The sequence below is a fragment of the Castanea sativa genome, chromosome 11 (genome assembly GCF_040712315.1).
Source record: "Castanea sativa cultivar Marrone di Chiusa Pesio chromosome 11, ASM4071231v1".
Lineage (NCBI taxonomy): Eukaryota > Viridiplantae > Streptophyta > Magnoliopsida > Fagales > Fagaceae > Castanea > Castanea sativa.
This window is the reverse complement of record NC_134023.1, coordinates 56,317,192-56,334,443: the sequence shown is the minus strand read 5'-3', so window position 1 is coordinate 56,334,443 and position 17,252 is coordinate 56,317,192. Positions and strand designations below refer to the sequence as shown.

At 35.5% G+C, this 17,252-nt stretch overlaps 1 protein-coding gene across 1 annotated transcript; it reads left to right on the top strand.

Annotated features, from left to right (window-relative positions):
* The first annotated feature begins 1,203 nt into the window (after nucleotides 1-1,203).
* Nucleotides 1,204-8,016, top strand: LOC142615215 (CO(2)-response secreted protease-like). The gene is made up of 11 exons (XM_075787921.1): nucleotides 1,204-1,335; nucleotides 1,579-1,679; nucleotides 1,792-1,889; nucleotides 2,318-2,473; nucleotides 4,132-4,243; nucleotides 4,680-5,217; nucleotides 5,304-5,404; nucleotides 5,672-5,914; nucleotides 6,373-6,487; nucleotides 6,686-6,899; nucleotides 7,410-8,016. The coding sequence occupies exons 1-11, from the start codon at nucleotides 1,249-1,251 to the stop codon at nucleotides 7,961-7,963; spliced, it is 2,319 nt and encodes a 772-aa protein (XP_075644036.1). The 5' UTR covers nucleotides 1,204-1,248; the 3' UTR covers nucleotides 7,964-8,016.
* The last annotated feature ends 9,236 nt before the right edge of the window (nucleotides 8,017-17,252 follow it).

The window sequence follows — 17,252 nt, the reverse complement described above, 5'->3', positions numbered from 1 at the left end:
AAAGGTTGATTTTTGATGGAGCTGGTTTCATGTACTTCCGAAATTTGTTCATTCGTCAAAGAAACCAATACAAAAGAAGAAGCCAGGAATAAAGATGTAGATTCATTAAACTATATAACACGTAAAGGAGAAGAAAATAATGGAAAGAGAGAGAGAGAGAGAGAATAAAGGGAAATAAAGAAGAAAATTTCACATGGCTGTAGTGTTGAGGCATGTAAGGCTTCTTCTTCTGCTACTCTTTTACAAAAGAAGAGACTTGGTTACTTGCATTTCAAGTCTATGAATTGCCTTTTTCATCAACATTAGAAATACTGAAAAAGAAATGGTAGGCATCTATTCAATTGAGAATTCTTTTGTTTTGTTTTGTTTTGTTTTGTTTTTTCATTTTATATGCAGTGAAGTTGAGGAAGCATTGTTCCAAAGGAACATAAGCCCTAGATATTAATTTATCCAAAAGCAAATTGAGTTTGAGGACTTCTCTATCTCTCTTACTATAGGTGACACAAAGCCTACTATCCTTCTCTTATAGTGGTAGTAATAAAGCTAGCAATTGCCTCAATATAGAATTTTTCCACACACACACACACACACACAAAAAAAAAAAAATCTAAAAAATGTCCTATTTAGTTATTAAGTAATGAACTAATCATTCACTAAAATAAATGTCAACTTTATAATCATAATAATTATTGATTCTATCTCCGGCTTCCCACTCTCTAGTCTCTTCACCTTATCTTTCACAATTGCTTATCCTATACCCCCATATCTAACTTGTACTTAATCAAAACTAGTAGAGAAAAATGCATGTTTCAAAGGAGGCTTCATGGCCTATATTTGCCCCTAAAAAGAAGGTAGAGGAAAGAATGAAAAGAGAAGAAGTATCAGCTTCTGAAATTCTTTATTTAATTATTGATTTTTTTGATAGGACCCTGAAAATTCCCTAGTTGGTGGGTCAAATGTATATAGACTTGGTCACTAGGGGCCCTAAAATAGAGGTGGTACACACTAACAATAATGACAAATTTATAATGCATGTAGGTGAAACTTAGAAGAAACAAATAAAGAAAAGAAAAGACAGAGAGACAAAAGAATAATCAAATAAGCTTTTACACTTCATGATCAAGTTTCCTTCAACTAAAAGCCTTCACTTTCAAAACAGGGCCTACAAATAGGAGGTTGCATGAGCAACTCCTTTTCATTCACTTATGTAGAAACACAAACCACACTTCACTCCTTATCCCATCTTCAATGGCTTCCCTTCTGCAAATCCTCCATTTCCTATCCATAATTTTCCTTCTCTTCTGCGGTGTTGCTACATCAAATCAAATTCCCAAGGTAAATTTCCAATTGGGTTTGCATCAAAATTATAGTTTTCTTATTGTTTCACTTTTATGCTTGGTTGCTAATAAAATCATAAAATGGAGTGGTCTTTGCATTAAGCTCTTCGAACTTAATTATATGGCAGTTTACATTTTTATTTATTTATTTTGTACCTTGCAAGTTATATGGTAGTTGACAATTCAATATGTTCATTCATTGTGATCTCTACCTGTAAAATTTTGTCGTGTTTCTTGGCAGCCTTATGTCGTTTACATGGGAAGTTCATCATCAAATAGTGTTGAACATGTTCAAGCTGCAGAGTCAGCTCATTTGCAATTATTGTCCTCCATTATTCCAAGGTTGTCATCAATCATCAATCATCATAATCTTTGTCATCTGTTATATGTATATGCCATTTCTTTGTCTCATTAGTCTAACTAGTTATTAACTTTTTTCTTTCTTTTGGGGCAGTGAAGAGAGTGGGAGAATATCATTAATCCACCATTATAATCATGCTTTCAAAGGGTTCTGTGCCATGCTTACTGAGACTGAAGCTTCTATATTATCTGGTAATTACTCATTCTAACTTTTTTTTAATAAATATTTTTCCTGCTTTTTATATTCTTTGGTTAAAACAAGATGGCATCTTTGGGTTTGTAGTTTGTATAGCTTAGTACTATAAAGAATAAAGAAAAAAGCAACAAAGGTTCTGATTGTAATTTGGTAAAAGGACCTGTATATATAATTTCTCTAATGATAAATTAATATATCTCATTCCAGAATTATTTAGAAGAAGATAATTGAGTGTCATAGGCTAAGATTTCAATGGACTTAAACTTTGGAAAATAAGTGGGAAAAAAAATCCTTGTGAAAGAGACATTCATACTTGAGCAAAACTTTTTACATTTTTTTTTTTTAATATTTGTACTAAATTTTGATTCTTTTTTCGTTTTTTAATCCTTAAACTGAACTAAATTCTAAATACATTTGAAAGCAGGCCAAAGTAATATAGTATCAGTCTTCCCTGATTCTGTTCTTGAACTCCACACAACACGTTCCTGGGATTTCTTGGCAGCAAATTCAGGCGTACGAGCAAGCCCAAGATATGATAAGCATGTTCCAAGTGATGTTATAATTGGGATGGTAGATACAGGTAAATTTCATTTGCTTTCAAATTAACCACTTCATTTAAGGAACATAAATAAATAACCATCAAATGGGGTGACAAAAAAGCCTTTTTGTGTGTGTGTGTGTGTGTGTGTGTGTGTGAATGATTGGGTTTGATTTTATAGATCCAAATTAGTGACTTCTATTTTATGACTTATTGTCCCTAATTAATAATACTGTGTATTGAAACATCCATCATTTGTTGATGTTGAAAATTGAAATTATAAGTTGTATAATCATTTTTCCAAAAGACCAAAAGAAAACGTGTGACACAATACTTTGAAGTGCTTATTTTCATTAGAAGAAGAAAAATTAGTGCGTAACTAGAGGGTTAGCTGACAATGGAGTTTCCAACATTGACCCAAAATATTTGTATAAAAAAATTAATAATAAACATATATTGAAAAGAGATTGAAATAATCTGGTATCTTAAAAAAGAAGTTCTTAACTAAGAAGAAGTCAAAGAAGTTCTTAACTCGAACACCAATTTTTGAAGTCAAAGAAGTACTTAAGTCAAAGCTACATATCTGCAGATTATTGGTTGTTCTACTCAAGCTTTGCTCAAGATTAGCTCATAAGAATCAGAACAATCCATTACTCGGCTCAAAACATAATTAAATGAAAATTTCACAACATTACTTAATTTTTTTTTCTTAAAAAACATGCTACTTAAAATGTTTAACATTAACTATTATTTATTATTTAGAGAATTTGTACTAAAGAATTTACATTACTTCATTGGAACTTGCTTAGCACTAACTGTAATTTGCTTACACAAATTAAAAATGTATATATTAGAACCATAACAAGAAAAAAAAATGTAGACTTCTAGAAACTCTGACAACATTATGATAAGTTAACAAATAGTTAAAAAGTTTCATTTTATATTATAACTAGTTGTAAGCCCATACAATGCACGAAAAAGTTCGATAAAAAAATATTTATATATGATACATAATTTCGAGAAGATCAAATATAAGTTAATAAGAGAAAGTTTGATTAAAAAATATTTATAAATGATACTTATGTAATTAATAAATAATATTTAATTTTAAATAAAAAAATTGTAGAAAATAAAATGCATAATTTAATTAGAAATTTTTTTAGCAAGATCAAGTCTAATTTAATAATTTGTTTATTGTTGGCTTGCATAATTCAAAAAGGCAGTGTTTTTTTAATCTTTTTATATAAATTATTTTTTGAGAATTAGATGGTGATTAATGTAGTTAATTTAGACAAACATATTCAACACTAACACTATTTGTAACTCTAAAAGCATTAGTTTCATGTGAAAAAATGTGGACTGTCAAAAGGTTTTGTTGCTATGTGGCCTACATTTAATTAATTTACGTTTACTGTTGAAAACTATACCTTTTCTACTAGAGAATCCTAGGTTAACCCTAGACTGACTCATGGTTAGTTTGTTTGATCTACAAGTATATGGATCTACAATTGATTTGGACCTTTTGAGTACATATACACACACACACACACACACACATATATATGTGGTTGCATATACAGCTTCACTTTCTTTCTTTTTTTTTCTCTAGTCTAAACTTCTCTAGGCTATGGATAATTACTAGTTTAATACAAAAAAATTAAACTGAAATATTCATCTTTGTATGTGAATGTGTTCTCAAGGGATATGGCCGGAGTCTCCAAGTTTCAATGATGAGGGAATTGGAAAAATTCCTGCAAGATGGAAAGGAGTTTGCATGGAGGGACCTGATTTCAAGAAATCCAATTGTAATAGGTAAATCATATGTTCTCTTATTCAATCAACCAACAAGTAGTCAATGTTGCTCTCTCATTGTGTTTTGCTATTCATTCAATGATTTCCAATAAATTCGTTGGGGGGGGGGGGCAAAACAGCTAGTCAGAAGTGCTATAAATAATTGTCAAAAAAAGAAATCAGCATATTTGTACATGGGATTCTGATAGAATTTTCATGAGACTTGTTTAAATCACTTAATGAGCCATGTTGTTAAATTACGTGTGAATGATAATATGATTGACTTGTACTGGGTTAAAGGCATTCTTTGAAAACTGTCTAGTGTATGGCTCAAATAAGAACTGTTGCAAAAATGCATGAAATGAGGAAGAAAGAGAACATAATACTTGAATTTATGTTGCCTATTTATTTATGAAAATCCATTGGTGAGACACTACGCTTTTTGGCTACATTATAGGAAGTTAATAGGAGCAAGATACTACAACATTCCACCGGCATCCAATGAAAACAAGGCCAGTCCAACTAAAGCCACTGGCTCACCGAGGGATTTTGAAGGCCATGGGACTCATACTGCATCTACAGCAGCTGGTGCCTCAGTTGTCAACGCTAGTTATTATGGCTTAGCACGAGGCACTGCAAGGGGCGGCTCTCCTTCAGTTAGGATTGCAGGCTACAAGGCATGCTCAGAAGAAGGATGCATGAGTTCTACCATATTGAAGGCCATTGATGATGCAATTAAAGATGGAGTAGACATAATATCAATTTCCATTGGGATGAACTCATTATTTCAATCTGATTTCTTAACTGACCCCATAGCCATTGGTGCATTTCATGCAGAGCAAATGGGGGTCCTGGTTGTTTGTTCTGCAGGGAACGAAGGTCCTGATCCTTACACCATTGTTAATACGGCTCCATGGATCTTTACTGTTGCAGCTTCTAATATTGATAGGGATTTTAAGTCTACTGTGCTTCTTGGAAATGGGAAAACTTATCAAGTAAGATATTTTTATGAAATATTCAAGCTTCTTCATCTTTTGTTATTTGTTGCGATCTAACTTTTGTTTCATTTATGTTTTCCTAGGGATCTGCCATTAGTCTCTCAAACCTCACCTATGCAAAGACATATCCACTTGTTTTTGGAAATGATGTTGCTGGTAGTTATGTCCCTATGTATGAAGCGAGGTACTTGTGGATCATTATTCTGTTTGTCTTTTTGGTTGAATATGCACTTTTAAATTATCAAATTGCCAAACAAGATTTATTATATTTCCAACCTCAAATAATTAGAAGCCAAAACCACAACTAATATAATTCCACTCTTCTGCTCTACTGCTTCTCTAAAGAACAACCGTAAATGCAATGACAATTGCAATTGTAATCCCTTCAAAATGGTCTTCTTTTTTTGCCATCATCCTGTGAATTACAAGTCCTCTTCATATTAATCTGCAGAAATTGTCGTCCAGGATCTTTAGATCCAAAGAAAACTGCAGGCAAGATTGTTGTTTGCATTGACAATGACCCAACTATTTCAAGGCGAATCAAGAAACTTGTGGTAGAAGATGCAAAAGCCATAGGGATGATTTTGATCAGTGAGATTCAGAGAGGTGTATCATTTGATTCAGGCACTTTCCCATTTACAGAAGTTGGCAATGTTGAAGGATTACAGATTTTTAAATACATTAACTCTACCAAGTAAGCATTTTACTAGATTTATTTATTCCATACATGTTGAGGATATTTTTTATTTAATTTTATTTTGTTCTTCTCCATCTTGCTCTCTTTTCTTTCTTTTTCACTCAACGTGATCATTTTTCAAGCTCTTTATTTGGCTTGTCTATATACCATGGAGTTTAATTTAAGACTTTACAAAAGTTTCTACCAATATGAATTGTACATTTTCCGAAATGCTAAATTCAATATTTTGGGGATGCATCTTGTAGATGCCATACTTGAAATTCAATATTGGAGCATTCCTCAAGGAAGCATCTAAAAAAAAAAATTAGGGTGTTCCAATCTAAATTTTTACTCAATGTGTCTAGAAAATCCAAAATCCCTATGATCTAAATATCCCAACAATAATGTCATTCAATGTCCATCCCAGAATATGTTGAAATGGACTTAAGCACTATTATTCTATTCCCATATGATAGGAATCCAAGAGCAACAATCCTTCCAACAATAGAAGTTCCAAGATCTAAACCTGCACCTGTTGTTGCATATTTTTCAGCCAGAGGTCCTTCACCCCTTACGGAAAACATTTTAAAGGTAATTTTATTTTTTGCGCAACTTACAATATATAAATATAGATGCTTCTGTTCAAATCCATGTCACATAATGTCAGTCTCATTCTAGCTAACATATTTATATGTGTGCATTCAGCATGCATTCATGCATATTTAACATAATGTGATAGCATACTTTTCTTACATTAACCGTAGTCTAATGTTAATTTTGATAGTGCAGCCTGATATAATGGCTCCAGGAGTGGCCATTTTAGCTGCCACAATTCCAGAAAGAGAACCTGGGAATGTTCCAATAGGAATGAAGCCATCCCAATTTGGCATTAAATCTGGAACATCAATGGCTTGCCCACATGTAACAGGTGCAGCTTCACTGGTTATGTCAGTGCATCGTGGATGGACTACTTCCATGATCAAATCAGCACTTATGACAACAGGTATTTTTTTTAATGTTGGAAATTTACCAAGATTCTCCTTTGCAATTATCAAACTTAATATTTTTGGTAGTATTGCTTTAATTCAAGTGCATAACTAAGCTCAATGACATTATTATCAGAAATTACCATTTAAAGGTCTGTAATGTTCCTTCAACAAGATTTTGAAATAGTGTTAATAAATACAATTTAAGACAATGAATCTAGGAGTCACAACAAGTTTCACAATTGTCGATATGTCAATTTGTTAATAATAGACAATAAATTAGCATTAGTGGTAAGTCTATATGAAAATAAATAATAATTTGCCAATTTAGCAGCCGTGAGAAATGTTATGTTTGTAGCATTACTGATTTAAGAAATCAAAAAGTTCATCAAATCCATGAGAGCTGCTTTGCTTCAAGGCAATCTGACATCACTAAGTTAGTTTATATTTCAGAATACTCCAAGTTTGATAAAAATGCTCATAAAAAGTGGTGGTTTCATTAATTTGTTCTTTTTCTTACTTTGCAGCAAGCGTGTATAATAATATGAGGAAACCTTTGACAAACAATTCAAACAAATCAGCAAATCCACATGAGATGGGGGTTGGAGAATTAAGTCCACTCAAAGCTCTCAATCCAGGATTGGTCTTTGAAACCACAACACAAGATTATCTTCAATTCCTTTGTCATTTTGGTTATTCACAGAAGATAATAAGATCTATGTCAAACACTAACTTCAACTGTCCAAAGAACTCCACTGAGGAACTCATCTCAAATATCAACTACCCATCTATCTCTATAGGTATACTTAGCAGACATCATCAAACTACCAAAACAATACAAAGAACTGTGACCAATGTGGGACTCTCAAATAGCACATACATTGCTAAGGTGCATGCTCCTACGGGATTAGTGGTCAAGGCGTTTCCTATGAAGCTTGTGTTTTTCAAGGGTGTGACATCGTTGTCTTACAAAGTCTCATTCTTTGGCAAGGCAGCTCCTAGTGGTTACAATACTGGGTCTATTACATGGCGTGATGGTCGACATTCTGTCCAGACAGTGTTCACAGTGAATGTTGAATAATTAGCAAGTACTACGTAAAAAGGAAATAAAATTTTGAAAAAAATTACTATAAATTATGAAATGATTTTTCTTTCAGGTATGCATTATCTATTTTTTGGTGAGCTCATATTTATTACATCAATACAATAATAGAGTTGGATGGGTTAAGAGGGAGGATGTTGGATTGCATTAGATTAACAAATGCATAAATTGTTTTGGAGGGGACTTCATTGCTAAGAATGGAAGATCCTGGTATTTCTAAAGGAGTGTATAGGGTTCAAATCCATTATCCTCCAGTTATCAAAATATTTATTAAAAAAAAAAAGAAAAGAAAAAAAAGAGTTACACTTTATTGTTTAAGAAACTCAATGGATATAAAAATAAAAATTATGCACCACACCAGAATGTTTGAAAACAGATATGAAACTAAGTTATTCGATAGTAAATTATTAGGTATTAAACTATTCAGTAATAAGTTTTGATTTTGATGCTTCAAAATCAGGATAAACTATTCAGTTTCCACTCTGCCAAATATCAAATTATTTAAATAAATAAAAAATCAAGATCATCCTCTTTGCTTCTTTTTTTCTCCTATCAAGAAGAGGGTGGGGGGACTTTTTTTCTTTTTCTTTTTCTTTTTTTTTTCCCAGTGAGAAGGAGGGGTAGGAGGGAGATGGACTTACAAGGTAGAGCCGTGTGGGAGCTGGACCTCCCAATTTGGACGGTTGACAGCCCAAAATTCTAAGGAAAATGGGCTTGAATCTTGATAGTTAACAAATTGAAAAGAAAAGAAATCGGTCCTTTTCTCCCCAATAGTATGTTCTAAGTTGAGAGTGATTGGGACCTTTTTTTTGGGTACAGGGTTAATTGGACTTATAATAATATGAAGAGTTACCAAAAAGGCCCAAAAAAAAAAAGTTCAGAATTCTCATTTTGAGGTGGATTTGAAACTAATATCATACTCAGCATACATGCAAAGAAATAGTCTTAGACATTAGCCATTGCATTGAAAGTCCCAGCAGAGTTAACAAGAACATTTACTTTGCAGTACACAGGAACACCAAAAGTCTTGAGATTTGAGTGAATTATAACTAAGCTAAGCTCAAACCTATATAAGGCATTGTAATAAATTCAGTACCTTTTCTATGTTTCTTTCTTAGTTTCAAACTTTCAATGGATGGATGTAGACCAGTGAGGGTAGAAAAACATAGTAATTTATTCAATGCTTTTGGAGTACAATAATTTAAAGCTATATACCATAGTAGGGCTCATTACTAATGTCAAAAGGAGGAAGTAACACGTTATTAAACTCGAATGGTATTCAATAATTTTTCTCAAAAATCTCATGTTTTAATCCTACCCAGAAGGATTGGAAAATAATTTCATTTTATGTTGTTGCAATTTGGTGTGAAGGTTTACATTCGTCCACCTCATTCCATGAATCAAAACCATATGAAATGATTGTGAAGTCTCACATGCCTCCATTGGACACCACCGATTACAATTTATGCCACCAGAAAAATGGTGTTGTTCTGGAGATTTTAAAATTTTCTTTTGGCCATACTTCTTTATATAACCCTAAAAGGTGCCCAAGGTGCATCTTTACTTGTCATTCATTCTATACCTTACCTATATATTATTATTAATAGTCTAATATACGCATAGACTATAATTCAATAACGGGAGAATGGAAAATTTAAACATTAGATATCTTTATTGAAAACACTAAAAAATGTCAATTAAGTTACAAAGTTTCCAGTTTTTCTTTATTTGTCGTAAAACACCGTAAATGAAATAGATTTCACCACGTTCTATAGTCCTTGATAGTGGGCCAGTGGGCAGTGGCCCATTAAGTGTAGAGTTCAATGTCCGGGCTGATGATGATGAAGAAATTCTACTCTTCCTTTGAAATAAGATTTCTACCCTCATGAAATGGCCATTCACACATTGAAATAAAATATGAAAAGGAATTAGAATGGTGGTAAAGACTAGATAAGCCACAATCATTGCTCTATTTGGGTCTCCATCTGTGCCATATGATTCAACAATCTCATTATAGTCCCAAATACATTTGTGTAACTTTATGTCAATGTTACATTGTTTGATAACCTTTTTGTTATGTTTTTAATAAATTTACTATTGGATTAGATGTCTCCATGTACCTTCCACGTTTACAAAAGGTCCAAGAATTAATTCAACATGGTATGGTTGACCAGGATGGGTTCTGGGTTAGCTCACCCTTGTTATCGCGATCCTTTGTCCAAATCATTGTAGCATGTGTCACCCAAGGCCAACTAAAAGAGTAGTGGATAAAAAATAAAATCTACTAAGCCTATAAAACTCTTTTTCTTTTTTTCTTTTTTTGAGAAGGTATAAAACTCAATTAGTTTTGAATCTTTGCTCTCAGTAGATCAACAAAATTAACCACAAGATGATCAGAGATCTATAAATATCATTTATAGAATTGTTTATGATTTTTTAATTTAAAATTTACAAAATATAAGTATATGAATTGAATAGTAATTAACACATTGATTAGCATGAATTTTGATGTGTAGGTTAAAAACAAAGAGAATGCCCCACTATGGGAACTCCAAAATATTTAATCCCATAAAAATATAATAAATGGTGTAACATTAAAGAATAATATATAAGGTCTATATGATATCCTAAGTCCTAACATCCCCCCTATCACGGCGCACCGTTGGTGTGATAGTCACTTTACAAGTATAAGTGCTTGTGGGGTGTTAGGGGCAAGGATCGGGATTCAAGTCTCTAAAAAGGAATTTCACACACATATGCACTTAGATTAGGCTAGAATAGAATCTCTATCTTGTATAAAAAATAATATAAAAAGTCCTAACACCCCCCCCCCCCTTTCTCACCTCTGAATTAATTTTAGAATAATCCTAGCTAACAAGATACATTTAATTTGATTATTGATAAGATAAATGAATAAGTGTGAATTTTTCAAATATAAATAGGATAGGATGAAATTCTTACAATTTAATAGAATTTAAGACAATTTTGGGATATAAAATATTTAATGTAGTTGAATTTCAGAATTCATTACATTCTTTTTTTAAAATTAAAAAATAGTTGAGGTTAGGGAATTGAAGAAGAAGAAGAAGAAGAAGGATTTGTAAGGGTTTTTTTTTTTTCCCCATACATCAATAGTTGAGGTTAGGGAATTGAAGTTTGGACCCTAGATATTTCTATTGGAAATATCGAAAAGTACCAACTAATTGAGTTACAAAGCTTTTAACAATTTGAGAAGGATTTTTGGATACCAAATTAACTCACTAACATTCCTAATTCAATTAAATTATGAATTATTCAAACATATAATCATGAGATATCATAGTGAAAACACTAAAAATAAATAAATAAAACACTGCTTCTATATTTCTACCTGACATGTCATGAGCATATGCATGTTCTTAATAATGGAAAAGCAAAATTGTATAGAAAAATTAGCCAAAAAATGAAGAGAAATAGCTTAGGCATGCTCTCTCTCTCTCTCTCTCAATAATTTTTCTATCATTATTTTTGCAAGTGTGATAACTAATTTGTTAGGGAAAACTGGAATCATAACCAAAATATTGCCACCAACCACACATGATTTTTATCACTTTAATAATAATAATGTGTATGTGTGCGTGTGTGTGTCTATATATATATATATATATATATATATATGTATGTATGTATATATATATGTATGTATGTATTGATTCAATATATAGTCTTTGTTCCATTATAATAATTTTTTTGTATTAAACTAGAATATCAATTAGTTTTTGGTGTATGTAAGATTCAAATCTAAATCCATATTCAATGACAAGAAACTTTATAATATAAGATAACTGGAATCTAGACTTTTAAATATATACATAATAATTTGACTCTTAAAAAAGAGGGTTTAAAAACAATTCAATTATTATTGGATTGATATGGATCAAATTCCTCATCATTTCATTATTCTAGCTTGATAGTCTTTTGTAATGCAATAGTTTTTTCTTTTTCCCATTCATTCAGTAAAATGGGTTACATCCTATCAATGATTTTAGGGTTAGATATAATCATTCACCCAATACTATACGTATTTGAAATATGTACCTCAAACTTTAAAATTTTGCATTTAATACCCCAGTTTGTTGTTAATTTCCAAATTTCACCCCAACTTCTAACTTAGTGAAAAAATAATAGGTTAGTGGGAAAGTAATCAACTATGCACCCTAAAATATGAGAAATTTGCAACATGATCTTAAATTATAAAGGTATTTATAATTTGTACCATAAATTATAAGACTATTTGCAATGTACATTGGTAATGCGGACTCTAATTTAAACGGGTGGGTGGAAATAAAAAATCATTTTTAAATTAAGGTGTTGGTTTTCAAAATATTGAAGTTTAAGGTGAAATTGCAAATACACCTTTTACTTTAGGGAGAATAGTTACTATAAGTGCACAATTGCACCTGGACCCAAATACAATCACGGGCTCAGGCCCAATGAGCCTTAAACAATAAAATTTGTAGAGTGTGGGCTTGAAACCTAGGTTAGAAGTACTGGGAGCTTGATAACAGGCTTTTATGAACACGTACAGGTAAATAACGAACGATAATTGCAAATGGATCTCCTCGGACTCGGGCCGAGGACTACTTCTTTATTATTTCTCTTTCTTCCTTTAAAGATTACAATTTCTTAACTTTCTTTCTTTCTTTTTTTCTCGATCCCCTTTCTCCCCGCCCTCCATCCCCTTTAAATACTTCCTTTTGTCACACTTTCTAGATAGTGACTAGAAGTTTCAGCTCTACTGTTCAGGGGTCACTTCCCCATTAATGCGGCCAGGGAGGTAGGTGCAGAGCCTTTAATGCGAAGGTGGCAGCCTTTGCCCTTGATATTTTCTTTAACACTGGTGCATCTAGAAGGTTCAGGGTGTCCCTCTTTAACCATTAGTCTTTCCAGAGCTGTGCCTTGACCTTCACAATGAAACCTTGAGTTCTCTTGGGTCGGTCCGAGGAGGAATTCACCCTCGGTTGTATCCTCGGAACCTCGGCATATGGGCCGATTCGTAGAGTTTAATTCTGGAGCAGGTCGGCCCTTCATGCTACAGTCCAAAGGCCCATATGCTCATTTGGGTCCTTTTACTCCCCACAATAGCCCCTCAAAACTCTATTTTTCATCATCCGAGGAGAAAAATAGGGTTTTGATCCAACGAACACTTTCCCCACACTTTCTGTAAATAACTACATGTGTGAAAACCGTTTCGCGTTCCAGAGGGTGCCACTTGGCGGTTTTATTTTCAAAAACGCGCGTATTTATTACCATAAGTTATAACTTGTCCCCCACGTTCAACGGTGAGATGAGCATCCAACGGTCCTTGTTACTCCATGAAAATTTGGGCGGGACAAATACAATTTCGAGGCGGCTTCCCGCACATTGTGACGCTTCGGGAACCTGCGCCTTCATTTATTTCTCCAGAGGCTAATCCCATCAAAACATCAGCAATTACCTTTTGTCTGCAGAAATCCGTGGAAATTTGCACAACTTGAAATTTGTAAGTTCTTGTTTCTTTACTCTTAACCCTTTCTCCTCGGACCCTGTCCTCGGCTAACCTTGTAACCATTCTCTTTCTTAGTACTTAGCCTTTCGTTTCTTTCCGATGGGTAAATTTAAGTGTCTAGTTGATACCGCCGCGGGGATGGAGGGTTTTAGAGCCAAATATCATATTCCCAGCGACGTAGGTCTAGAATACTGCCCGGTGGAAGCCGTGGCCGGTGCTAGGAAAATCGGAGAGGTCATCATTCCAATGGTCACCTTCGTAGAAGGTGGGATGACCCTCCCAATGAAACCCGTAACCAGGGAGTATCTTCGCAACCACCGGTTGTGTCCTGATCAGTGCGCTCCAAACGTTTTTAGAGTTTTAGGAAGCGTCGATGCTCTAAACGAGCAGATGGGTCTGAACCTCACCTGGCATGATGTCGTTTTTATGTACGAATGCCACAAACTCACTGGAGTAGGTTATTACATCAAATCCCGCTCTAGCGTAGTTAGGTTGATCTCCTGTTTGCCAAAATCCAATAAAGGCATGAAGGATGACTATCTAATCGTCTCTGGCAACTGGCACGACGGCCCCCACTGTCCTGTTGAGTGGGGAGATCCAGGTGCGACACCTTAGAATTTAACTTCCCCTAACTTCCTAAATAATCTAGGAATATGTATTGATATTTACTTGAGCGTCTGACTTTAATTTATTATACGTTCTACGTATCTGACCGTGTTCACTTATTTTGATGTTTCTCTTTGCAGATAAGCAAAACGTGCGCCCCCGCTTAAACCACTGTAACGTTGCTGATTTGAATCGAGTACTACGCTCCGAAGTGTTCGTCAACGAAGACTTACAACTTAGGGCGGCTCATTTGATTCTTGGGTACAAGCCTGTCTCCTCGGACTTTCAGGAGATCAAAAACGCAATAATCGCAGGTGACTAGAGGCGAAGAAGGATCCATGTGGCCAGGCCGCACTTCTTAGCTGACCAAGAACTTCCCGACGACCCCAACACCATTTTGTACAACCGTCCTATCGCAGCAACCCCCCTCTCAACACACTCCCAAGCAACTGCCATCCCAGAGTAGCAGGTGTCCTCTTCACATACACTCGACGACGAAATAGACAACTTCCACCTTGAGGACATCGAAAGACCTCGAGGAAATCTATTCGTCGTACTTTCTGACGAGGACGAAGAGCCCACCGAGGCCTCTGGAGTTGAAGGGTTCGTTGTTGCCCACCCCCCAGTCAAATTCGAGGAGGACATGGACAGACTTCACGGCCTTCTAACCAAGAGAGGCGAAAAAGTCGCCCAGAAGAAGACAGGAGGGTCCCAAACTCTTCCATCCTTGCCACCTCCCCCTCCTCCAGCCGAACCCAAGCTTCCAGCTGAAGAGCCAAGAAAGAAAAGGAAGGGGGAGGCCGAGGAGACTGCCGGCGAAAAACAAAAAAGACCGAAACAACAGCCGCAGCCAACTCAGCAGTAGAAGCTAGATAAAGGCAAAGGCAGGGCTCGCTCAGTTGAGAGTGGGGAGATCCGTGATGTGGCCGAAGTGCGCCGAGCACCGGCCACATGGTCTCCTGACCTTAAACTAGACGGTGCACCAATTTCCTGCCAATCTAGTATCAGGGCAATCCAACAAGGCCATGCCCACCACCTGGCCGATGCGTTGGAGCGCCCACTTCTGCTGCCCAAGAATATGGAAACCTTGGAGAGAATGAGTCAACCCAACTATTCCTGTCCTTAAAAAGGGAGTTAGCCCTGGTAAGTTTTAATTTTTCATGAACATTTCCTTCTTCATAATACTAGATCAATGAGAAGCGTTTTGCTACATCTAATTTCTTAACACTTTATGTAGGCCGTTCAAGAAGTCTTTGTAGCCGAGAAGTTTGTAGAAGACTCTCGGAAGAAGGCCAGACTGGAGCTTGACATTCGAATGGAGACTGAGAAGTCCCTAGGCCAAGCCCTTGCAGAAAATGAGAAACTCGTCTCTCAGGTGGCTGATCTTAAAAGAGAAAGAGATGGTGCCGAGACCAGCCTGAAGACGATGAAGACTCAAATAGAAGGGCAGCGCAAGCTTCTCCGGGGCAAAGACGACGAATTAGCCCAAGCCGAGAAGGAGCGCTTGGAATTGGAGAGGGAGCTTGTGCGCCTGAAGGAAGAAGCCGGCGCATTCAAACGCTCTATGGAGACCGCCAAGCAGGCGAGTTATGAAGAAAGGGTAGCTGCAACAGAGGAACAGCTGACAGAGGCTTTCGCGGCTTGATGCCGGGAGTACTGTCAGCAAGTCTGGGGGGAAGCCCTAAGTGTAGCAGGTGTTCCTTCAGCCTTGGAGCTGAGGAAGTCTGAGAACATTTGGCTTCCCCTGGAAATACAGGAGATAGAAGAGACTCCTACTGTTACTCCTGCCCCTGAGGCAACTCTTCCTGCTCTTCCTCCTACTGCCCCAAAGCTCGTTCCAGATCCTACAGAGCCTTCAGGTTCCAACAAAGAGATAGAAGGGAGTGGGGATGCCGAGAAAGGCTTAAGCCAAATTGTGGAGCCCAATGCCCCTCTAACAAATGCAATAGACAAAGGGAAACAAGTTTTGTCTTCCTTTGAGTTGGAGCTAAGAAATACCGAGGCGTCTAGCACTTCTCAGCAAAACCCCCCTCCAAAAGTTTTGGGACTAGCCTAGGACTTCTCTTTCTCTATAACTAGAATTTAGCATGTAATGTATGCCAAAAATTATTAATAAAAGACAATCTTTGTACAAATTTCTTCTATTTTATATTTGTTCTACCCCCTTTTTTATATTTATATTTTTTTTTTTTTGTCATAAGAATTCTCATGAAGACACAGTTAAAGGCAGGGATTGCACAATTATAACCCCCATACATCCATGTGCATGTTTGCCTGGCATAGAAAAATACTTAAGAACCTGATAGAGGGTGACTTAGTTTGGATACCAAGCAATGCCTTAGTTAAACAATGCCTTATAATCTGTGGCATCGTTTTTAATGGGATGTAAGGTCCGAGGACCATTCCTTAGATAAATTTACTTAACATTTAAAGACACAGAACTTAAAATCTGAATTAATGAATAGTAAGATGCTGATTTCCACAAAACATGTAATAGAAACAAGAACCGTAACAAGATATTAAGAATAGCAACTTTAACTATTAAATTTATCAAAGTAGAAAGTCCGAGGACCCGGTATAACTAAAGTTCTGGCTGACAGATGCTAAGATATCAATTTCCACAAGGTTTGTGGTCCGAGGACTACACTTAACCAAGTTTCTATTTGATTCTTAAGAACAGTAACTTCAAATGTTAATTTTCCCAAAGTAGGAGGTCCGAGGACCCGGCATAACTAAGGTTCTGTTTAACACATGATAAGATATCAATTTCCACAAGGTTTGTGGTCCGAGGACTACACTTAACCAAGTTTCTGTTTGATTCTTAAGAACAGTAACTTCAAATGTTAATTTTTCCAAAGTAAGAGGTCCGAGGACCCGGCATAACTAAGGTTCTGTTTAACACATGATAAGATATCAATTTCCACAAGGTTTGTGGTCCGAGGACTACACTTAACCAAGTTTCTGTTTGATTCTTAAGAACAGTAACTTCAAATGTTAATTTTCCCTAAGTAGGAGGTCTGAGGACCCGGCATAACTAAGGTTCTGTTTAACACATGATAAGATACCAATTTCCACAAGGTTTGTGGTCCGAGGACTACACTTAACCAAGTTTCTGTTTGATTCTTAAGAACAGTA